Below are 24,166 nucleotides of genomic sequence, written 5' to 3'. Positions count from 1 at the left end.
TACTAAGTGGTAAATTTTTTTAACTATGTATGTCCCATCAAAAAATTGACTTGGGCTTTAATAATATTTCGTGCTAATATATATGTTGAGCATATGAATTTTCAAATGGAAAAGGGTATGTAAACTCTGTGCAATTTAACTGACTTTTTAAAATTAAATTTATATATGCAGCAAATGGGTATTTTTGCGTTTTAAAAAGTGAGTGAGTGAATTTTTATCAAATGGCGCCAAGAGGTGAGTTTTGCGTTTTTCACCACATGTTTATATTTCGCTTTGCGGCATGTGCTCCAATTTGTTGATATTGCCGCTTGATTTGCTGGACAATAGCGAGCTTGAGCCGCAGCGCTGTTATATACCCGAGCACCTGGAATGGACTGGGACTTGGAGTAAATGTGTGCTGGATGATGGCAGCTACGTCGTTTGTCGTGTGGCGCAGCGCGCGGCCGCCGAAACCTGTTGCTTTGTGGACAATTTGGTGGCGTCTCCGGGCTTCAAAGCCAACAAGCAACGCCTGTGCCGCTTGGAGTCCCTTACTCCTGCAACTAACGTGGTGCAGCAGGTGGCCTGCACGGTCAGCATAACGGAGCAGCTGCTGCAGCAGCCGCAGCTCTCGTTGGAGCAGCTGCATCAGGATGTGCGCATCTTTCTGCGCCATCTCAAGCTGATCGAAGGCTGCGCTGTGCAACATGCGCGTCTGCTGGAGCTGGGCATTGCTAGCATTGAGATAAGTGAAGCTCAGGGCACGGATTTGACGTCTCGCAGCTGCTTTGAGCTAACGCACGAGACGCCGCTGCAAATTCTGGACGTGCGTCTGGCGACGGCCACGTGCCTGCCGCGCCTGGAGCGCTATCAACCCTACGGCTTTGAGGCGCCGCTGCAGGCACTGGAGCAGCTGCTGCGATGCGCCCAAAGGCAAGAGCTTAGAGGACTTCCCTTGAATGCGCTGCTCGTAGGCGCCGTGGGCTCCGGCAAGAGTTGCCTGCTGGCGGAGTTTCTGCGGCGGCACAGCTGCAATTGTTTCCACATCACCGCCTCGCAGGTGTTGCGCGCCCAACCGGGTGAAACGGAGTCGGAGCTGCGGCGCATCTTCCAAGCGGCGCACACTTTTCAGCAACGCCTGCGCCCGCAGCGACCGGTTGTCATCTTGCTGGAGGATCTGGAGCTTCTGTGTCCGGCAACTACCACAGCGGATGCCCGGAACTCGGGCAATGCGATGCGCATTGCCGCACAGCTCTACAGGCTGATTGATGAGCTGCCGCAGCGGCATGGTGGCATCTTGTGCCTGGCCAGCAGCGGCTCGCCGGATGCAGTGCATCCACACGCACGTCGCGCCGGTCGCTTTGGCCATGAACTGAGCATCGATATGCCCACGGAGCAGCAGCGTCGTCAACTCTTTGCGGGACTCTGGCAGCAGGAGCAGCCGACACACCTGGAGCTGCTCACACCTGGCCTGCTCGATTACCTGGCGCAGCAGACGCAGGGCTATGTGATCGCCGATCTGACGCTGCTGCTGCGCCAGCTGCAACAGCAAATGCTCCACCTCAACCCACCCACTCCCGAAGATTTCGAGCGCCTTTTAAAGCAATCTCTTTTGCAGTGCCAGCCCAGCGCCTCGCGTGCCACGGATGTGCGCGTCCTGAAGCTCTCCGCGGGCTTCGAGTCCATTGGCGGCATGGATGCGCTTAAGCGCACGCTGCAGGTGTCCGTATTAGCCGCGCTGCAGCATAGCGAAGCGCATGCGCGCTTTGGCCTGAGCCTGCCCAGGGGCCTGCTGCTTTATGGTCCGCCCGGCTGCGCCAAGACGTCAATTGCCAAGTGCTTGGCCAAGGAGGCGCACATGACCTTCATAGCCACATCCGCGGCGGAGGTCTACTCACCCTATGTGGGCTGTGCGGAGCGCTTTATAACGCAAATCTTTAATACGGCGCGCAAAAATGCGCCCTGCCTCATATTTCTGGACGAGATCGACTCGCTCGTGGGCCGCCGCACAGTTGGCAGCGGCAACGGAGGCGGCGGCGGTGGTGGCGTCCAGCTGCGCATCCTCTCCACGCTGCTCACCGAAATGGACGGCATTGTCAGCGGGCACAGTCTCCAGCACATACTCGTCGTGGCGGCCACCAATCGTCCGGATATGGTGGATGATGCCCTGCTGCGTCCCGGACGCTTTGACAAGCTCATCCACGTGCCCGCACCGGACCTGGCCTCACGTCTGGCTCTGCTGCAGCTTCATGCCCGTCGCATGCCCTTCCATGCGAACGTCCAGCTGCCCGAGATTGCCGCACGCACCGATAGCTACTCCGGTGCGGATCTGTGCAACCTTTGCAATGAGGCCGCCATCGAGGCGTTCCAGCGAGACTTTGAGGTCACCCACATTGAATCACAGGACTTCGAAACGGTTTTGGCCAGACAAAAGTCCTCGCTCAGCCAGCAGCAAATCGAGAGCTATTACAAATTTGCCGCACGATATTTATAAGGATCGCCGTGAAATTAGCTACTGAATTAGAACCGGCGACTTCTAGCTTGTTAGTTCGACGCTTGAAAAACTTAGCCACCGCGTCTGATATCACGTTCGCAGAGCTTTATTCTGCAAATGATTCGTTTATAATCTTCTGGAATTATCTGGGTCAGCGGGTTGAATTGCTTTCCGGAACGTTTATATACAATAAATATTGATAGAAATGATGATAGGCTCCAGTCACGAGGTTATTGGGTCAAGGGTGCGGCTTACTGATGTTTAGTTAAGAGACTAGCTATTAAAATGTAAGCATATCAGCTTTAAAACGTATGAATTTTGCTTAATTTGTGCTTAATGGGAATATCGACGATGATCATAGAGAAAAGAAAGTCGATGAAAAGACGAATAATCCCGCGCCGGAGTCAAGTGATCCCCCCGCCGCAATCACGAGCTCCCACGCTACATTCTTGATTTCCCACGCCGCCGTTCCGCCACGCCGCAGTCATTGCGATTCTCCTCTTGACATCAAGTTATTGTTATCCGAATGGGCTTCCCTTCACAGAAATCCTAATTATAGAAGCTGCGTTGTTTTTCATATTAACAAAGAAATTGGAACACAGTTTTCCACCCAATTTGGAGATCAAATCTTCCAAGAACCCGTTCACTTAGACTTAGCTCGCTTTCGATCCAAAGGGAAGCTTTCTCATCTTACAGTTCGGACTGTGAGTGGATCGGCAGTCAGTTAGTCAGAAGAAACCTTTATATATATATAAATAATTACCAAATAAAAATTGATCTCGACCTGACCCGCTTCATATGGGAATTACATGAAAGTCTTTCTTCCTTTTTTTGTTTGTATATATTTTTTGTACATTTACAATTGTTGCTGCTGGGCTTAGATCGTTTCTTTGTACACAGTTTCGACAGATTAGTTGGGCAAATGCATAGATGGATAATTAAGCTATTGCTGCAGCTGCAGCTGCTGCTGCTGCTGCTCAGCCGCGCTCCTTGGACACGCTGCGTCTATGGTGGTGATGGCGTCTGGGCGAATCGCGACGAGGCTCTCGATCCCTGCGTTCACGTCTCTCACGTTCCCTTTTCTGTTCCCGCTCCCGATCTCTGTCCCGTTCCTTATCCCTGTCGCGTTCCCGTTCACGATCGCGAACTCTATCCCGTTCTCCATCCCGCTCCCGTTTGCTGCTGCGACTCTCATCTCGTCCACGACGCTCTCGTTCTCGCTCGCGCTCCCGTTCCCTTTCTCGATCTCGCTCCCTTTCCGGGCTCGCCTCACGCCTGCCCTGGCCGTGTCCATTGTGATGTTGTCGCGCGGGCGGCGGCGGCGCCGGCGGCGAGGCATTGGGTCCTTCCAGATTGAAGTCGTCGCTGTCGTGCTGCCTGCTTCTGGGCGCGATTACCTCCGGCCTTGATTTGCTGCTGCTCCCGCTGTAGTTGTTGTCCTTGCGCTGGATTTTTGGCTGCGGCGGCTCCGCGGAGCTTGAGGAGGCGTCGGAGGAGCTGGTGTCGCTATCGTTGCCGCTGCTGGAGCTACTCGAGCTGCTGCTCTGCGCATGTTTGCGCTTGCGTTTCGATTTCTTTTCGGCTGCCTTTTTCTTTTCCTTCTTCTTTTTCGACTTTTCGGACTTTTTCTTTTTCTCCTTTTTATCCTTGGACTTTTTGGACTTGCTGTGCTGCTTCTTGGACTTTTTCTTCTTCTGGCTGTGCTTCTTCTTGCGCTTACGGGCAGGCTCGGGACTGGACTCGGAGCTGGAGCTGGACTCGCTGTCGCTGTCCTCATCGCTGCTGTTGTCCTCGCCCTCGCTGCTCGAGGAGTCGCTGCTGCTGCTCGAGGAGCTGTTGCCGCTGCTGCTGCTGGAGGACGTGGAGCTGGCAGCGGGCGCAGCATCGCCAACGCCGCCGCCCGCGGCTGCTGCATCCTTGAACGGATTGCCGCTGGCCAGAATCTCGGCATTGATGGCCGGCACAGCCTTGGGCGCATTCTTCAGAAACCTACGCAAATCATCCGTCAGGCCGCCCAAACCGATGGAGGTGAAGAAATTGATGGAGAAACGTGTATTGCGCGGATTATCCTTGGGAAAGAGCCCGGCCAAACTGTCCAGCAGCACATCCTCCTTGAGCTTGGTATTCAGCTTACCGAGGCCCATATATTCGGCCAGCTCCTGGAATAATATCTTAATGAATATGCGACTCGACGAGGTCGTGTCATCCTCGTTCAGCTGTATGCACTCCAGCACATCCCAGCTGATCGCGTCCGTGAACAGCAGATGGGCAAAGAACTTGCTCACATTCCGCAAACGATTCGTGTCCAGCCGATGCGTCGTCTGGTACGTGTCCTTGAAGATCTCCTCAAACGGCGGTATATAGATCTTGTTGATGCTGCAGAAACGCTGCGCCAACAGCCCGTAGAACTTCTCATAGGTGCGCTGCTCGGCGCAGCAGTCGAGAAACATGTGGCACAGCTCCACCTCCTGGCCGGGCTTCAGCTGCATCTTCATCAGCTTATGCGCGCACTCCTCGTAGTCCAGACTCGAGTTGATCGTCAGATAGATGGTGCGTCGCAACGCAATCAGATTCGTCTCCGTGTTGTCAATAATATCGCCCGCGTTGGCCTTTTCGCCATCCGCCTCGCCGCCCGAACCGGATTCGCCATCCGAATCGCTGTCCGAATCTGAGCCAGATCCGGACGATCTGCCACTGCCCGACCCGCTGGCATCGCTGCCCAATATCTCGCCGCTCAGCGCCTTGTACTTTTCCTCATTCTCCGCATAGTTATCGTCAAATTTGAAGACATCTGCGAGGAGGCAGAAAATGAATTTAATACAAGTGATTAAATTTAATCATGGAATGAATCGTATATATGATATTATATTTTTTTGTCTATTCACAATTCTGAAATTTGTTCAATTCAATTACACGCCTTCATCAACCGAATTCTGTTAGTTTTCAGCTTTTCACGCATTTTCCACGAGTAGAGGGGATTTGACGAAATCGTGTGATTAAATTTAGTTATGGAATGAATCTTGGGCTTGATATTATATTCTATTCAAATTTCTGAATGTTGTGCAATTCAATTACACGCCTTCATCAACCGCATTCTGTTAGTTCTCAATATTTAAAGCATTTTCCACGAGTAGAAGTGAATTTGACGAAATCGTGTGATTAAATTTAGTCACGGAATGAATATTAGGCTTGATATTATATTCTATTATAATCTATTCACATTTCTAAATGTTTTTCAATCCAATTGCGGTCCTTAATCAACCGCATTCTTTTAATCTTCAGCTTTTCAAGCATTTTCCACGAGTAGAGGTGAATTTGACGAAATCAATTTTAACAAATATCTTCGAAAAATATCGACTTAAATTGGTATAAGACTTAAAAAGAAAACTTACTCAGTATATCTTCAGTTTCGGTGGCCTCGTCCAGCATCATGAGATGCGTAAATTGATCGTCTTCCTCGACCAGCTCAAGATCATCGACAATGGCCGGATGATCCTTGAAGCCATCTTTGCGCACCTGGAACAGCACCTCGATCATGTACTGCACCCGCCTGTCCAGCTTGCCCTCGTGCAGAATGTTGCGCAACATCTCGAAGATGGCGCCGATGCCCTTGGACGAGACCTCGGTCAGTTTCATGCCGCATTCCTTGAGAAACGATATGGCCACCTCCACGGAATCATCGGTGGGCATCTCCACCAGCAGCGTGAGCATCTCCAGAGCCAAAATCTCGTGTGCGACACGCTGATTGACCAAATGCCCGATGAAGCGCGTGGCGGACATGCAAACCATTTTGTCGTTGCGCCGAAAGGCGCGTCGAAACTGAATGACCAAACGCTTGAGCAGCAGCTCGCCAATATTCGGAAACTTGGAGTTGATGATGGCCACCAGAGCCGCATAGACGTGCGTGAATGTGGGCGAGGCAGCCTGCGCCTGGATAATGCTGCGACAGAGCAGACCCCGCCCGCGCACAATGTTCTCCCGGAGCAGTTCCCTGGTGATGATCGCAATATTCGTGACGTTCACCTTGTTGATGTAGCCGTGGATGGACTTCTTGAGCGCCTCCCAGGCGATGCGTTGATATGCCGCCGACGCCTTGTCCGTGATCTCCGCCTGCATTAGGCGCAGCTTGGCCGGCGGTATGTAGGCGCCGCCGGTGCGTGAGGTGAGCACATCCACGGTGCGTCGCTGGCGTTCACTGATCTTTGCCGTCGGCTCGCTCACCGTGGCATTGTCCGCATTCTCGGCCGGCGAACTGGGCTTGGCTGCGGAGGCTGTTCCTGCTGCTGCTCCGCCAGCACTCGGTTCGCGCCGGCGATGCTGGTGCCGTTTCTCACGCTCGCGCGCACGATCCTCATCGCGCTTGTCGCGCTCCTCGTGCCGCTTCTGGCGCTCGACGCGCCGTCGCTCCAAGGAACTGGAACGCCGTCGCACTGGACTCACGCTGCGACTGACGCGCGGACTGCGTGTGCGTCGACGTCGGCGTCGCGAGGGACTGCGGCTGCGGCTGCGACTATGTGTCGTTGCTGGTCGTCCCCGCCGCCTCTCGGCCTCGGCCAGCTTCTCGCGACTACGGCTGTGACTGCGCCTGCGCACCTGGCTGGCAATTTGCGGCGGCTGCCTGACCGTTACCTCCGCCGCCTCCTCCTCAGTGGTTGCCTTCAGCTGCTCCTGCTGCTTGTCTTTGTTGTTGCTGTCTGCGTTTGTTGTTGCTGTTGCTTCCACAGGAGGCACATCGTCGTCTTTCTGCAATGTCAGGCAAGATATTAATATTTGGTTTTATTTTACTCCAATTTTTCTTCGATATCTGTCGCTTGAGAGTAACCCCAAATAATAGAACCCTGTAATATTCCAGCACTGTTGCCAATTCGGCTAGTTTCTAGCTAAATTTGGCTAGTATCAGAATTCGTCCGAAGGGAACCATTTGAAATTTTAAACAGATTCAGCTATTTTTTCTTTATTTTTGACTATTCAAATTTACAAAAAAAAACTACTTATTGCATATTTGTGCTCAGAGATCAAATTCAGATATTTCTAACACTAAATCCAGCTACTTTTTAGACGATTTCAAATTTTATCAGATTTTATTAAACCAAATATAAAATTTAGCGGGAACCCAACATGCCCATAATTTAAGCCTAGTCTGTCCGTAAGGCTATAAAAAGCCAGAATTCCTCCTCAAAGCAAGGCTTTCTAGCCTTTTTTTTCTTCAGATATGGCTAAAAACTACGAGCTGGCAACACTGAAGAATGTGCATGCTTTGAGGGACTGCCATATCCACTCAGATAAATAATAAAATAAAACCCTAATTTATCTGGCTGTCTACTCACTTCGGTAATTTCGCCCTCCTCCACATTACTGGGTGAGTTGCCAGTGGCCCCTGGTTCCTCGCATGCCCCATTCCCGTTTGTGGTGACAGGGTCCAACTGTTCCTGCTGCGGCCGCTTCTCCTCCACCTCCTCGTCCTTCTTCTCTTTGCCTGCTGGCTGCTGTTCTGTCTGTTCAGTTGGCAACTCTGTTTGTGCCTTGCTTTCGGCTGGGTCTGTTTTTGTTTCTGTCTCCTCCACAGGTTTTTCAGGCTTTGCTGCTGCGGCTGCTTCTTCTTCTTTCAGCTCAGACGTGTCAGCAATGTTCGTTGCGTTTGTATTGTTGTCAACGGGCTGCAGCTGCTTTTGTTGTTTCTCTCGATGTTCTTCTTCTTTATCACTTGTCTGCTTAACTGTATCCTTAACTGTCAGTTTCTTGACAGTTGTTGGCTTTTTCACTTGTTCCACGTCTGCTTCTTCGTTCTCGCTTGCCCGCTTGCTGCTGCCAGCATTGCTGTCTGTGGTGCTGCTGCTACTGCTGCCGGCGCTGCTGCTGCTGGAGCTGTCGCTCGCGTTGCTATCGGCGCTGCTGGTTGAGCCAATGCTGGAGCTGTCGCTCGCGTCGCTATCGGCATCACTGTCTGGCATCCTTGAACTGGGATACACAATTCCAATGCGTAAATTGATTAATAACGCTGTTGAAAATTTTTACAGCTAAACGTTGGCAAACGCGGCCGCTTGTTCAGCGGTTGTAACGTAGTGAAATATGGCAACCCTTAACGGGCGCAATGTTGCATTTGTTCACAATACAATCGATATGTTTGTGCAGTTGTGGTGGTTGGTCGATAGGCAGCATAAAGATAATTTGGCGCTAACCGCGCTGTTTAAAAACAGTTAATTTAATTTAATTGTATTAATGAATTTATCTGCACAGTAGCCCGGGTATCAATTATCAGTCATTTGCATAAGTAGGCCTTGAAAAGACAGACAAACGGGAAATAACAGACCCTTCATTTTCGATTTTTGTTATGTGCAGGGTAGAACATTAGCACCAGACAACGAATATAGACGTATATAGATTTACAGAGAGAAGGCGTACTACACATTTTAATTAATATTTGTTTTTTTTTGTTTTACTATTTTTTCGTTTTTGGTTAGTAATAGAACTAAATTGTAATTAGCATAAACTCCCACTGATCAAATTCTTTCAAAACAAGCCGTCTCCTCGGAGACCTGGTGGCATTTTTGGTGGTAAGGTAAGTGCCCAGCCGGCAAACAGACTAATATCCGCAAATTACTCCCAGCCCTATAGACATGGCGGTGAGCAATGTGATCAACGTGATCTCCACAAACAATACCAAACCGACCTGGTCCCGCCAGGCCATACTGACCTGGTGCAACAAGTGCCTGAGCAGCGATATACAGAAAATCGAGGATCTCTGCACGGGAGCAGCCTATTGCTGCCTGCTGGATATACTGTTTCCCGATAGCGTCAATTTGCGCAAAGTGAAGTTCATCAGCAACCAGGAGATCGATTATATTAACAATCTGATAATGCTGCAGCAATGCTTTACCAAGTTGAAGATCAACAAGAGCATACCCATTTATAAGCTGGTCAAGGGTAAATTTCAGGATAACTACGAGTTCGCCATCTGGTTTCGCCTGTTCTACGATGCCAATTTCACCAAAATGCCCGACGGCTATAATGCCATCGAGAAGCGCAACAATCAGCCACTGACCAAGGAGCTGGCCCAGAAGATCCGACGCAGTCGCACCGCCACCACGTTGACGCCCAAGCTGCCCGTTCGCCGGCGCAGCCGTACCCACGAGCCGACCATGGAGGAGCCGGTGCTTGCAATCGCCACGAGCGCAAGCCGTCAGCGCATTTAGAGTCCGGATTCAGATGTACATCGATTGACTGTGTTGCCATTCCATTGTTTTTGTGTGTATTTAATGTTGGTCTCTGGCAATTTTGGCACTTAGTAGCATATATTGGGTACATTTCGGCAGGAAAAGCTTTTTCCAAATTGTAAAACAAGTTTGGGCTTAGCAACAAAAACATATCCATTAAATATATATTTTGTTTAACAATCAATACATACTATATAGTCATAAGATTAGGATTAAACTAAGAAACTGAACATCTCTTTTATTATTATATGCCTCTAAGCTCGTTCCGGCTTGGTTGGCATCGTTTCGGGTCGTTTGGGCGCCACATCGTCATCATCGCTGCTGCTGCTGCTGCTCGAGGAGCTGGACTCGTTCGCCTTGGTGCGCTTCTCGGGCACTGTGTAGGGAAACGTTTGTGACTTGGCCTCAACGGCCTGCTTGAGGCGCAGCAGCGCGGTGCGATTGATGTGCTCCAGCGACACATCCTTGATGGCATTCGAGAGCACCTCCAGCGCCTTGTCCGTGTTGCCCTTGTTCGTCTGTATGTCCAGCAGACAGGAGTAGGCATTGCCGATGGCACCCTCGGATATTTTGCTGCCGCGCAGCTGTGAAATGACCGTCGCAGCCAGCTTCTCGTCCTGCTGTTCGCGCGCCGTTTGCAGCACACGCTGGAACATCAGACGTGGCGCACTGGACAAATGCTTATCCCAGATTTGCTTGGAAGGCGTCTCCTGACCGGTCGATATCAAGTGCATCCACAAGACGTTCATGGGGCCAAGCTGATTGTGGGCCGCGTACTTCTCAGCCAAAGATTCGTCTGAAAAGGATTTGTGTTAGAATAAAGCTAGCAAATACTCTGCAGCCTTTAGATACCCTGCACATGCAGTCTTCCTCTTCACAGGGTATCAAAAAGTACTCACATTGCGCCATCAGTTCGGGATGCCTCTCCAGGAGGCCCACGGCGCCGCCGCGCGGAAACTTTTCGGCCAACTTGGCCGCCTCCTCGGGCGACTTGGCCGCTTCAACCTCCGTGCTTAGCTGCTTGAGAAACTGCTCGGCCTTGCCGGCCACAATGTTGGCGTGGCAATAGCGATTATCGAAGGACACGAGACGCTTCTGTTCATCGTTGAGCTGCTGGCCGATGCGCTGCAGCGCCTCCACATCGCCCGAGGCGGCAATTTTGTTCAAATAGTATTTGAATATCTTTGGCTGGGGATGCTGCTTATTGGCAAGCAGCTCATCCACATATTTGCTGGCCTCCGTCAGGCGATCGGCGCGGACGAGCAGCTCAATGAGCCGCGAGGTGTCCATCACGCCGGGCTTGTCCGAGCTTGTGAAACGCTTTCGGTGCTCGATGGCGGCATCAGGATCATTGTGCTGAATGGCACGACGGAAGCTGGTTACGTTGGAGATCTGCTTCGGTGCTGCTGCTGATTCCACCTTGGGCTCCTGCACGTTGGACTCCTCCTTCAGCTCCTGCCTGGCCGATGGCTGGTCCGTTTTGGCTGCCTTGAGGCGTCTGCTCTTGGACTGCTGCGTTTCGGGCACCACGAACGGCACCTCCATATTCTTGCGCTTGAGCAACTCGGCCAGCTTGAGCAGGAACGCATCCGTGGGCGTGACGGCCTCCTCTTGCATTTTGGTCCACAGACCGAGCGCCTTTTCCGTCTCATCGGCCTTGTCATAGCTGAGCAGCAGCGTGTAGTAAATCTTGTTGCGATCAATGTGGCCCAGATCCTTCGTAGCCTCAATCAGACCCTCCAGCGGCTGGAGCATGCCCTCGTTCTTGTAACGATCGCAGGCGCTGCTGATGCGCTGCGGCCTAGTGCGCAGTCCGGGCGTCTCCAGAATTTTGCGCGCCTGTCGCACTCGACCACACTCCACAAAGGAGAACACCAAATCGTACAGGCTGTTCACCTCGCCGTGTATGCTCGTGCTCAGATCTGTGAGACGCTGCAGATTCGCCGCATCCTCCTTCTGAATGAGACGGCAGGCGAGCTCGTTCTTCCACGGCGTCGCCTTGTGCTGCTGGCATATCTGCTCGAAGGCGTCAATTGCCTTGGGTATATCATCGCGGGCCAAATGCACCTTAATCAAGGGACCCAACACCACATTGGTGGGCACCACATAGTTGCCCGCGACGAGGGCATCGAAGATGCGCCTCAGTTTCTCCGCATCGCCCGTTTCGGCAATGGCATTGAGTATGCGCCACACGGTGCTCGTGTAGTTGAAGCTGCCCTCGCCCTCGTTGTGGGGCGCATCCTTTTGATTCTCCTGGAGCAGCTGCAGCGCCTCCTGCTCACGCTCCTCCTGCAGCAGCAGATCCGCGAGCCGCACCGCCTTAAAGTTGTCCAGCTTGAAATTGGCATCCGCTTGACGCAACTTGTTGTACTGGTTCAGTGCATCGGAGCTGCGCTTGTGAAATGTGTACAGATCGACGAGCTGGGCAAAGATGCCGACAGGTATCTGGAATTTCTCCTGCTCGAGACGCTCGATCACCTGCAGCGTCTTCTCCAGGTTCTGCGAACGGAAGCAGGCATTTAGCAGCTGACGCTTAATGTTGTTGGCATTATCGCCCTTGGCCTCCACATTCTTGATGAAACGTTCCAGTTCTGAAAGATTTGAATAGTTGGAGGGTTAGTCGATCAATCAGAAAGTTTTTTAATTATTCAGTCTTCCGATTGATTAGTTTTTCAAAAAGCTTATCAATCAACAAAAGAAGTAAGTTCGTCAATCAGCATGCTAATTGGTAAACCAAGTTCAATCATCCGATCAATCAGACAGTCAATGAAACATTAGTCAATCTACCGTCCGTCAATAAAAATATTTATAAAATATGTAAACAGTCAATCTGTTAATCAGCCAGGCATCAGTCAATCAATTAACCAGATATACAATCAATCAGACAATAAATCAGTAGTCAATCTGCCGTCAGCCAATCAATCAATGATGTAATGTGGTAGTCAATAAACAGTAAATCGCTTAATCAGTTAGGCATTACTCAGTCAATTAAGATCAGATTTTCCTGCAATCAATCAGTCAATCGGTCAACTAGTGAGCTTTTCAATCAGACTGTCCGCCAATCAGTTGGTCTACCAGTATGTAAATTAGTAAATGAATATATCAAACAGTCAATCACACTCAACTAGTAAGTTTATCAAACAGACAGTTAGTCAATCAAGCATTGAGTATAAATTTTTTTTTAAATATTAAACAGACAGTCAGTTAATCAGCCAGGCCAATTAGTCAGTCAATATACCAGATTTCCATTCAATCAATCTGTTATTTAATATCTATAATTTAACTAGTGAGCCAATCAATCAGACAGAACAGGTCAATCAAAACAATATTTATAAATCTCTCTCAATCAACTAATAAGTCAATATATATATATATTAATGTTTATCAGCTACTCGATTAATCAGTGTCAGATAACCAATCAATCAGTCAGTCAATCAATCAATCTCCCTCTGTCTCTCGAGCTGCATGTTGGTCAATTTATGAATATTTGGCAGCTAAAGTTTCACTCAATCATTAAACACCATCATCTCAATCAATCAATCTCTATCAGTTAGTCAAAGTCTATCAGCTAGTCGAATAACCTGTGTCAGATAACTAATCAACCAGTCAGTCAATCATTCAGTCTCTTTCGGAATATCTGTAGGCTAAAGTCTTACAAAATCATTCAATCAGTCAAATAACCATCTGTCAATCCATCAATCACAGTTACTCACCATCAACGGTCAACGTGTCCAATGCGCGTTTGCCGCTGTTGGGCAATGGAATGGGCTCCAGTTCACCGGAGGTGAGCTTGCCCAGCTCCTCGGCGATCTTGGGCGTCATCTCAGAGCCCAACAGTTCGGATAAGGCGGTGGCCTTGGCGCTGCTTATGGACAGACCCTGCTTGACCAGGCCCTGCAAGATTTTCTCCAGCATGGGCACGCGTTCGCGCCGGAAATAGATGGCCGCATCCTGGACAATGGTGCCCACCACATCGATTGTATTGCGTTCGGGCGTGGCATCGGCCTCTGCATCGCTAGCGACTCGCTCTCCCTCCTCTGCCGCCTCCTTGCCGGCGCGCAGCTGCAGGCCCTCGTGCATTTGGCGCACACAACGTATGAAGGAGGCAAAATCGTTGGTGTTGCTCAGCGCCAGGATGAGCGGCTGGCGGAAGATCATGGGCATATAGTAGGCACGATGCGCTTCCATAATCCGGGCAGCATCAGCTATCTGATGTGTGGTCAGCGCCGCGTAGACGGCCGAGGTGACGGCCGTGGAGTTGGGCACGCCCGCATCGCGCAGCACAGTGACAACGCGCTCCCAGTTCTTCTCCTTGAGATTGGGTATGACATAGTCGCGCACTGTTTCCGAATTGGGATTCAGGGCAAACTCCTGCTGCATGCGCCGGACAACGTCCAGCACCTGGTTGGACTCCACGGAGCAGAACAAGGGCCAGAAATAATGCTGGCGTATGGGCAGACCCAGTTGCTTCATCTCCTGCAGCAGGGGCAGGGCATTGTTCATCACGCCATTGGTGAGACCCGCCTCGGTGGCAATGGTCAGCGCCTTGGGATTGAGGCCCTCCGCCTGCAGCGTGCGGCAAATGCTTAGGATCTTCTCCACCGGCCGATTCGCCTTGACCAGCTGGCGTATGTAGAAGGCGCCCACGTCGACTGGCTCGCCATTGACGCGCGTGCCGCGTGGCATCAAGCGGAGCAGCTTCAACGCCACATCCTCGTAGCCCTTGTTGACCAGACGCAGTATGATATTGACTGCATCCTGATTGAAACCCGGCGAGATGCGCAGCTTGCCCAGCAGCGCGTCCACATGCTCGCCATGTCCGTGCACCGTCAGCGTGTAGATAATGTCCAGCAGATCCTTGTCCAGCAAGATGATCTCCTTGGGCTCGCACTCGGCGAGCGTCGACTGCAAGGCCTCAATATCGCCATGGCGCGCAAAGGCGCACAAAAGCGTCGTGTAGGTATCGGCGCTGGGTTCCAAGCCCGCCTGCTTCATCACGCCCAGAATGCCCTTCGCGGACTCCAGATCGTTGGCCTGGCAGAAAAGTTAAGAGTTAGGAATTGTTTCGGATTAAATGAGGAGGGAGGCGCCTCACCTGCGAGTGTCCCAGTATCAGGGAGTTGAAGACGTTCTCGTTGACCGGCAGGCTCTTGCCGCGCATGTACTCCAGGATGCGTGTGGCGCCTTCGATGTCGCCCTGCTGGCAATAGCGCGCAATCAGGCGCTGATAGGTCACACGATTCGCTTCGATGCCCTTGGCTTCGATCTCGGCGAGAAAATCGGTGGGCGCAAACTGATGCTCGTTCTCCAGATATACACGCAACAGTGCATTATAATGCGATATATCCATGGGCACATTCAGGGCATTCAGGGTCTTCCAAATCTCCTGGACCAGGGCAGTGCGCACCTCGGGCAGCTCCTCCGGCACCAGATTGCCGCAACAGCGTATGACAAGCAGCGACTGCGAGCTGGTGGCCGTACGGTGTGTGCGTATCTCGTCGAGCACCTCCTCCAAATCCCGCCGGGAGATGCGACCCATGCGGCGCGCATCCTGATCCAAGCGACGTATCTGCTTGTCCAGACTGTGCTCCGCCTTCGTGGCAGCAGCATTGCTAGCAAAGCCGCTGTGAAAAACATGAGAGAACTATTAATCATAATCCCTTCCATAGTCCCCAGCATAATGCACACTTTGAGGTTATGTAAATCTGGCCAAAAGTTAGCACAATTTTCTCACAGAAATTTGCTACTAATTAAACTTGACTGAATGAACAGCTGGGCAATTGATAAAGTTGCAACAATTGCTGATCGTTTGCCACATTGTTTTACACGATTTTTGATTGCATTGCGTAATGCCGGGCAGAAACTTCGAAACTTACTTCTGGAACTGTCCGCACATGCAGGGCGCCGACTGCAGCAGATTGTTGCTCTCGCAGTCGCGCACCGAGTTGACGACAACGTTGCGCGTGAAGCCCGCAAAGTAACGCAACAGTTTGCCCGTGCGCAGTATGGATGCCATTATGAACTATTTATGTATTTTCAACAAAATAACAAGTTTTACAGAATTTTGCCAGAGAACAAACCAACTGCAGGGCAGCGCGCACGCCAGTGATGTAGCAGTGTGACCGTCGGCGTTATATGTAAAAAATGTCGAAACGCAACATGAGCAACATGTTGAACGCAAAAGTGAGCTGGCATAAAAGCTCTCTCAGTTTACAGAGTAACGGAAATCTGCACAAAAGTAACGGAAAAAGGTAGATAACTTAAACATTGCTAATTATTATATATGCATATTTAAAACGAACATAGAAAAAATTATGTACTCAAAACTACAGTTTCTGAAAATAGTCTTAATTTTTTTGTTGCTTAAATTATTTAAATTGATAATTGTAATAAGCGTATTCAAATTTTTTAACTTATGTTTAAGCATTCCAAAAGTTATTATTATATTGTTATTATATATTATTATTATTATTTACACTAATCGATATTGATGGTAGATTTGTTAGCCTTCAGATGCAGTGAACACTGTACTGCGTTACAGTTATTGGAACTATTCGAATTTCAATTGAGATAATTTAAGATAATTTAATTTTATTTTTAATTTTGAATTAATATAATTTTTTTACTCATAGTCGGCTTTGCGGTTTTAAAGCGTAGCTCAGTTGTGCTTTTAAGGGACAGTATTTATGCAACCGCAAAACTCAAAGAGAGATAATTTTTAAAGAGCAGCTGAATGCGTCGCTCTCTTAGCTTTTGCAGAGCAGTCAACTAAGAGCAAGTGAATGGGTTTTGCTTGCTTTTTTGGCATGCCGCGTCATTCCATCACTGCAGCGCACAGTGTAACAGGCAGCTGATGTTTTGAACAAAATTTGCTGCTGTAATCCTAAGCTGAGCTTCAATATAATTATTATTTTAGATTAAGAATTAACAACATATAACAGAAAAATGCTTCTGAAATGCAATTATATAGTTAGCAACGCGTCGCATCTCATAATTTGCTGTGTAAAAACTTTTGAGCAGATTTTCAGTTATGTTGCCCATGGTGCAGCTTTCTTTTGTCGCCACCGTCGCTGGTTGCATTCATTTGCAAAAGATTCGTTGCACATCGCGGTCGCTTGCGCTTTTGGCTCTCTGCTTGTTCTTTCCTTTCATTTACGTCGCATTGACTTTGCACAGTTTATACTTACACACACATATTTCTGTTCCTGTACTTGTGCTTGTGTGCATTTGCAATTTGCAACTGTGTGTGTGTGTGTCTTTGTATGTGTGTTTTGGCTGTGTTCAAGTGTTCGCGGTTCGCGCATAATTTCTTGTTTCACGGTTTTTTGCGGTTTTTCGCGTCGTCATCGCGCCGTCCGTTACATTGCCGTTGGGCCATTGCCCGTTGTTGTTGCTACTGCTGCTGCTGCGGTTGTTGTTGGTTGTCTTTGTTTGTTGTGCGCTCTCTTTTCTTCGTCAATTTGCATTGCAGGTGCGTTGTACTTTTACGATCGCGCCGTGTGGGCGGCTCATTTTTCAACACTGGTAAGCATCCCAACGTCGCCGTCGTCACCTTCCGCAGATTATTAAATTTATTGCATTCGATTATTACACACACACGCGCATAAACACACATACATGCTCACACACTCATACTCAGCGTCAGCAAGTGCGCGGCTGCATTACGACAATTGCATGAGTATGAGCGAGAGCGCACAGCGGAAGAGAGAGCCAGTCAGTGTAGGGGCGTGAGTGAGCAGACAGATGAAAATTGCAATACACACAAACAAATTTGCCACGCAAAGGCGGCCGGCACTTCGAAGCTTCCCCTGCGCCAACTCAACGCTCGCGCTCGTATGTGTGTGTGTGTAATTGACTGATTGTTCCCTATGTGCATATGTGTTTGTGTGGATGCACTTGGTGCGATTCATTTGCTTTTATTACCATTTTTGCTGGTCGCCGCCGCTGCTGCTGCTGCTCCGCCTGCGTTGGCGTCTCCTCCTCGTTTTGGGGTCTGTGCTTTTGCAATTGCACGAAGCGGCCGACTGCGACGGCGACGCGTTGACTTTGATCGGCATCGGCTTTTTTAGTGGGAAAAATGGCAACTCTGGCCAAACGTTGGAGAAAAAGTTCTCTACCCTTTTGTCAGTGTGGAGCGCGACTTTGCAATGTACGGCAACGGCAACGGAGAAAATGCACTTTTCAAGTGACTCAAAATGAAAAATTATTTAAAACGAAACCCAAACCAAACGCGAAAAACTCAAGTGATAAATACAAATATAATTAAACAAAATGAATAATTAAATGATGCATAAAATTTGCTATAAATAATTTACAAACATTTATCAAAAAAGTCAGAAAATAACTTAAATTGCATCAACCAATTGTTAAACGCCGAAAAACTGATGAATTTCAAAGCAATAAAACGCATTTTTCCGCATTGACGATGACCTACGACAAAGGAAATGAAGTCACACCAGTACAGAGACAACACTGAGACACACACACACACACACACGCTCACGTTTACTCACACACTCAAGTGCAGCTAGGCAAGCGAATAAGTAAAACAGACGCAAAGAAAAAAAGCAGCAAGCGCAACAACAACACGGCGCTGCCCTAACAACAACAATAAATCGTCAGCAATGAAAAAGCAACAACAGCAGCAGCGCGGTTAACGTTGACGTTGCCGTCGTGCTTGCACTGCGCATGCACATGCACACGCATACCTATGCAATAAGCTGCCACACACACACACACACACACACGCAGGCACTGTGCAGTGCACTGTGCGCTTGTGTTGGTGCGCTTTGTTCGTTGCTTGGGTGCAAAAAGCCAGAAAAAAAAGATAAAAAAAATTGAATAAAGAGGCAAAACTTGAGAAATTATTCTAAAAATATAGAAAATGCAAAAGATCAATTTAGAGCATATGCAAAAATAACATGAACAATTTTTCTAATATATTTATAGCTATATGCGAGAGAGTATAGCTCAATTTAAATTCATTTTCATTTATATATTATATTTTATAAATAATTCTTTTTATTTATATAATTTTTTAAATGCACAAGTGTGTACACACTTAAATTTAATATGCGCGTCATGCTCCAACGACAGTTGAATGCACTCAACGCCGCTGATAATAATACAAAAAATTAAAAAAAATAAATTTATTAAAAATAAGATTAAATTGTTAGATTGACAGCTGCTTTTCCGCATTTTCTTGTTTAACAAATTATGATTATATTAGCTTCGATTTTGTTGCTCCTAAATTTTCGTTTATTCCGTCGCTGAGTCACGGACAAAAATTGTTTGCATACCTGGCTTGCAAATGACCTTGAATTGCTGCATTATAAGCGCACATACATATATAGCAAAGAATAGGCATGGGATACATACGAGCAACTATTATACATATACATATATATGCCATATACTATAGCCAAAGCTGCACACACATACACTCACACGCACACTCGAATTACTCATTCCGAAGAAATCAAAACACAACCACAAAAAAAAAATAACCAATCGCGCATAAATAAACTAATACAAATTTACACAAGCACATATAAACAATTACATAAATAATAATAACAATAAAAGAAACTGCGCACGCGTTGCATTTTTTCAAGACCAATAAACTAACAAAAAAACCAATTGACATAAAAAACAAACAAAAAAAAATTAAAAAAAAAAAATAAAACTATTGCCAAGCAGCAAAAACCGAAGCGCAGAACGTCAAAGTGCGAAAGGGATAGCAGCTATTTGGCAGGTCGGCGTCGCATTTGAGGCGCTAAGGACAATGGTTCAAGTGCAAAGAGGATGCCGCACATCGTACAACGTAGTGCAACACTCTGGCCACACAGCGGCGGACAGGGATGGGGATAGGCACAGGCGACAGGCGACAGGAACCAGGGAGACAGTGCAAGGACGCGCAATTGCTTTTCGTCGTTTGCCGTGCGTGTGGTGAGTTTCAGTTGCATATACAGTAAACTAGCGCTTAGACGAACCAAGCTTTAATTGAAGCTTTAGGAAACAAAACAAAGAACTGGCATAAACTGTGAAAAGTCAAGAGTTACACTTTCATTCGTTTAATTGCTGCCTAAAATGTTTGCAAGAACCTAAATTTTTATATATAGTTGTCATTCCCTTATTTGCACACTATATTGCGTATACGCCGTGTGGTGAGTTTGCATTGTTTAAAGCGGAGCTGCAGCCAGCGAGCAACTCTTTTTAGTATGCAGCCCCTAGGCTGAGCGCTCCAGAGCTCTGCCCTTGAACGAGCACCATTCAATATAGCTGCCCACACACCTAAGCGTGCTGCACTGAGAGAAATACCTAACCCAAAGTCTGGCGGTAGCTCATGCCATTTGCTGCTTAAAATTTCAAGAATGTTTGCTCTTTTTCATACTTGTTTTTATTAAAATTGATGAAAGATTGAAAATGATTTAAGTGCTACATTTCTTATTATAAGCTTTTACATGCTTGAAAAAAAGCGTGAATTTTGGGCGAAATGCAAGAACTCAAGTGTTAAACACTTTTATTTTTATTTTCTTAAATCTTAAAAGAATATTTTCTTTTTTTAATAATTGTTTTCATGAAAATTGACTCAAGCTTGAAATCAAATTGATTTAAGTGCAACATTTCTTACTACAAGCTTTTAAATACTTTACAAAAGCGTGAATTTGAAGAGAAATGAATACAAACCAAATGCTAAACACTTTTATTCTTCTTTTTTAAATAATTGTTTGTATTAAAATTGATCTAACATTGAAACCGAATCGATTTAAATGCTACCTTTTTTATTACATGCATGAAAAAAGCGTGAATTTTCGGCGAAATGAATAGAACTCAAGTCCCAAATACTTTTATTTATATTTGTTTTAATATTTATCTTTTAATCAAATACACTTAAAATAATATCTTTGTTCTTTAATTCAGCAACAGTTTTGCGCACAAATCTCCAAGTTTCTTGGTTTTTTCTTTGAGTGTAGTCGAAGCTCTTAACACACGCGCCCTAAAACCAAACTCAGCGCCAATATCTGTGCACAGCTGGAAACCAGTTGTTTGGTCTCTGAGTAGCTGCATATGTCAGCCGAGTCAAGCATCGATATCTAGCCCCTCTTCCCCTTACCCCTCCCCTTACCCCTCCCCTTACCCGTCCCCTCTGCACTTGGAATTGCCCTCGCGTGCCCTTAGTCCAATGTCCAAATGTCCTTGTTTAGTGAACTGTGCATACTTTGACATTGATTTTAGGTATGTGGGTGTGTGGTATGTAAGTGTGTGTAGGTGTGTGTGTGTGTGGGTGTATTTCTGTGCAAGTGTGTGTGTGTGTGTGCCTTGTGGTTTCCAATTGCAGCGACGCCTCAGCTGTCAGTTGCATTTGCTGCGATGTCATTCGATTTGACTTCGCTCGGTTTGTGAGCTACTTGTGAGCGTAGTTAGGGAGGAAGGGGGCGGGGCGGGGGGTTGGTTGGGCAGGGGTAGCCGCTAACTTAATTGTTTATAGGGATTTGAGTAAATAAATCGCATACGAAACTCGATGGCAATGTTGAAAACTACTTAGGTTTTGCAAGTCTCGGGTCTCTCAAATAGCTTTGTAGTATTACATAAAAAGGCAGCACATTTTTTGATTGGATTTCGATTTAATAAGTGTATTATAATATTTATGTTATGTTCGGATTAGATATCTGTGCCAAATGTTGTAAATAGAATTTTAGATCAATTTACGGAGGCCGACAGCAATCTTTTAGTCATAAGAAGGGGATTTCTTAAGCTGAACATATCTGTAATCGATTCTGAATCGAAACGTTGCGAACTAGTAATATTTTCTTCTAGTTATAAAAAATGAGATTTTGTAAGCTGAATATATCTCTAATAGGTTCTAAACTAAGCCGGGTCAATTCAGTATTATTTCTTTGTCTATTAAACTGTGAACCAAATCTTGAACCGAAGCAGTTGCTCCAAAACAGCCAAGTCTAAGCTCGAACCTTTTTAAAAGATATATAATATATATATAAGGCTAAATAATTTTATTTAAATGTATTCTAAATGGGATATATAATATTTTCTGATCTGGGTATACTATGCGACCAGCTTTTTAGTTTTTTGAGCTTTGCTTTAAAACCAAAGTCTTAAGCGACTTTTATTAATATTATGAAAACGGAACGAGATATCGATAAGACAAAATGATAAACTCGTTCTGCATATGGCTTGGGCAAATAAATATTTGATAGTTTATGCCTCTAGCTTTCAAGGGCGGATAGACAGACAGAGATACTATGCTGAATCGACTCAGCTCTTTACTCCGATCAAGAAAATCCCTTCATGCTCACAATCCACAGAAAAGTCGTCTCTACTCAGCTCCATGGCCATGTTCCACAGCTCGAAGACAACTGAAAATAATAGAAACTTGACTCTACTATTCTCTCTTAATTTCGATCAAGAAAATGCCTTCTTATAGTTTAGAACAGGTTTTATTAATCTGGAGATAGTCATGTAGTCATAGTCATAATAGAAAGTACTTGCCCATATTCCATAGCTCGAAGATAACTGAAGATAATATAAAAACTAGAAGCCAAGCCAAATAGACTCCCAGAAACTGAAATGATGTCAACAGTAAAAGGTTCATTATTTAAGCCCAACTCTCATATTTTAAACGTATACCAACATTGCGTATGCGTAATTTGCATACAGAAAAGTGGAATTAAAAGTGCAGCTAATTAAAATATTTCAATAGCAAAGTAATATTCATGGCATTTTGGTTGTTGGCCGTCGCTTTGGCAACTGGCAACTGGCAACTGGCAACTGCGAATGGATGGAAAAGTATCTGCGGGATACACAAGTCGCGGTCTTGCCCAGATGCAATGGCAGCAACTGCATAATAGTTGTTCTTGTTCGAGTTGTGCGCGTTGTTGTTGCGGCTAGTTTTTCATTTAGCTCTTTTTTTTTGTGTACTCTTTTTTTGTTGAGCCATCGCCGCCATTTGCTGGCACGTCGCGACGTTCTGCTCGAGCCGAGCCGAGCCGCGGCGTTGATAATGGCGATGACGTCGTTGCCATGGCGGCTGCTGCTCCGAGTACAGTCATAGAGAGCATGAGACATGTACCCGGGCGGACAAGAGCAAGAGCAAGAGCAGGGGGTAAGGAGGGGGAGGGGGGGGGCACTTTATATCGTCCCATGCCGCATCCATAAACTACAGAATTCCTTTAAAAGCGTAAAATGCATTCGATAGATACACACAGCGAGACGGCACGCAGCGTACACACAGATACAGATACATTTGCACAGAGATGCAGATACAGATACGGATAGACTGTAGTTCTAGGGTGGGTGGAAGGGGTTGGTGGGGGGGGGGGGGGTAGCGACATACACCAGCCACAGATTGCCAAGAGCAGCAGTTACACACAGTTCGAGCAGCTTTCCATTCTGCAGCTGTCAATGTATCTGTATCTGTATCTGTAGCCGAGTGTCTGTGCAAATGTATCTGTAGCTGTGTATCTGTATCTGCGTATCTGCTGTCTGTACCTGCAGCTGTATCTGTGCAGTTGTGCACTGTGCATTGCTCATATTTACTTGAAATTCAATTTGCAAACATATCTGACGATGTCTTTTGTTCGCCCCAAAGTTTCAATTGTTGCTGCCAGCTGTTTGTTATTTGTTGTTTTGTTTGTTTTGTTGCTGCTGCTCTTGTTGTTGTTCTTGTTGTTGTTGTTGTCTTTGCTCTTAGCCACGGAAAACTCGCAATTAATTTGCGCTGCTTTTCTTTTTATTACGCATCAGCTTTGCTCTATTGCAATGTTCGTTTCATATCATGCATTTTATATATAATTATATACATCCTTTGTTTCTGAATTTTGAGCGAGGTGCAGTCATAGTTCGTATCTGACAGTTGCTAAATTTATATTTCTAATCATTGTTGCAATATTTCTGTTTACATTCTATTTAAAAAAAAAATTTATTCAAAAGCTTATCATGCTTGCCTCAAAAATTATTTTGCCTGAATAGATTCGCTTGCAGAGATGACAAATAAGAAAATTAGTCACAGATTTTAGCCTGTGAAAATTTACTATAATTCCAGAGCCCATTTTCTGATGTAAAATTAAGTATTCAAATTTAGTTGGTATCTGCAAAAAAGAAATGAAAAATAAATAACTTTGTTCGTTTTTTAGCTGTATATTCAAAAGTATCTAAAAACAGAGAAGTAAATTTGTTCTAATAGATAAATAATGATATAAATCCTATAAATAATAAGTAAAGAAAAAAGCAATAATAAAAAAATAAAACTCGAGTTTTAAAATTTCGAAAATATAATAAATAAATAAAAAGCAAAGATTGAAAGATTTAAGAAAATTAAATTAAAAAACTAAACTAAAAAAAAAATTAAACTAAAACTAAAAACAAAAAAAACATAAAATAAAAGTTTGAGATCTTAGATTAAAAAATAAATATAAACATAAAATATAAGAGACAAAGCATACAAGATTTTTATTGAAAA

General features: G+C 46.4%; 4 protein-coding genes across 4 annotated transcripts; 2 read left to right on the top strand and 2 right to left on the bottom strand.

The window, feature by feature from the left end:
• Positions 1 to 8: 8 nt before the first annotated feature.
• LOC135434014 (ATPase family gene 2 protein homolog B) lies at positions 9 to 2,616 on the top strand. The gene is made up of 2 exons (XM_064690350.1): positions 9 to 115; positions 172 to 2,616. Exon 2 carries the CDS (start codon positions 281 to 283, stop codon positions 2,471 to 2,473), a length of 2,193 nt encoding a protein of 730 aa, XP_064546420.1. The 5' UTR covers positions 9 to 115; positions 172 to 280; the 3' UTR covers positions 2,474 to 2,616.
• A 691-nt stretch (positions 2,617 to 3,307) lies between these two features.
• Positions 3,308 to 8,545, bottom strand: ncm (nucampholin). Its single transcript, XM_064690402.1, has 3 exons — positions 7,801 to 8,545; positions 5,866 to 7,216; positions 3,308 to 5,264 (listed from the first exon to the last, which is right to left on the bottom strand). Exons 1-3 carry the CDS (start codon positions 8,422 to 8,424, stop codon positions 3,451 to 3,453), a joined length of 3,789 nt encoding a protein of 1,262 aa, XP_064546472.1. The 5' UTR covers positions 8,425 to 8,545; the 3' UTR covers positions 3,308 to 3,450.
• A 327-nt stretch (positions 8,546 to 8,872) lies between these two features.
• Positions 8,873 to 9,871, top strand: LOC135434051 (microtubule-associated protein RP/EB family member 1-like). Its single transcript, XM_064690404.1, has 2 exons — positions 8,873 to 9,032; positions 9,089 to 9,871. Exon 2 carries the CDS (start codon positions 9,091 to 9,093, stop codon positions 9,664 to 9,666), a length of 576 nt encoding a protein of 191 aa, XP_064546474.1. The 5' UTR covers positions 8,873 to 9,032; positions 9,089 to 9,090; the 3' UTR covers positions 9,667 to 9,871.
• Positions 9,823 to 15,800, bottom strand: bsf (bicoid stability factor). The gene is made up of 5 exons (XM_064690401.1): positions 15,564 to 15,800; positions 14,783 to 15,311; positions 13,401 to 14,721; positions 10,587 to 12,278; positions 9,823 to 10,483 (listed from the first exon to the last, which is right to left on the bottom strand). The coding sequence occupies exons 1-5, from the start codon at positions 15,701 to 15,703 to the stop codon at positions 9,942 to 9,944; spliced, it is 4,224 nt and encodes a 1,407-aa protein (XP_064546471.1). The 5' UTR covers positions 15,704 to 15,800; the 3' UTR covers positions 9,823 to 9,941.
• Between the last annotated feature and the right edge of the window lie 8,366 nt (positions 15,801 to 24,166).

The sequence above is a fragment of the Drosophila montana genome, unplaced genomic scaffold (genome assembly GCF_035044405.1).
Source record: "Drosophila montana isolate Dmon_TW-CO22-7 unplaced genomic scaffold, ASM3504440v1 contig_3257_1, whole genome shotgun sequence".
NCBI lineage: Eukaryota > Metazoa > Arthropoda > Insecta > Diptera > Drosophilidae > Drosophila > Drosophila montana.
Note: the sequence above shows the minus strand (reverse complement) of the source record. Positions and strands in the feature narration are given on the sequence as shown.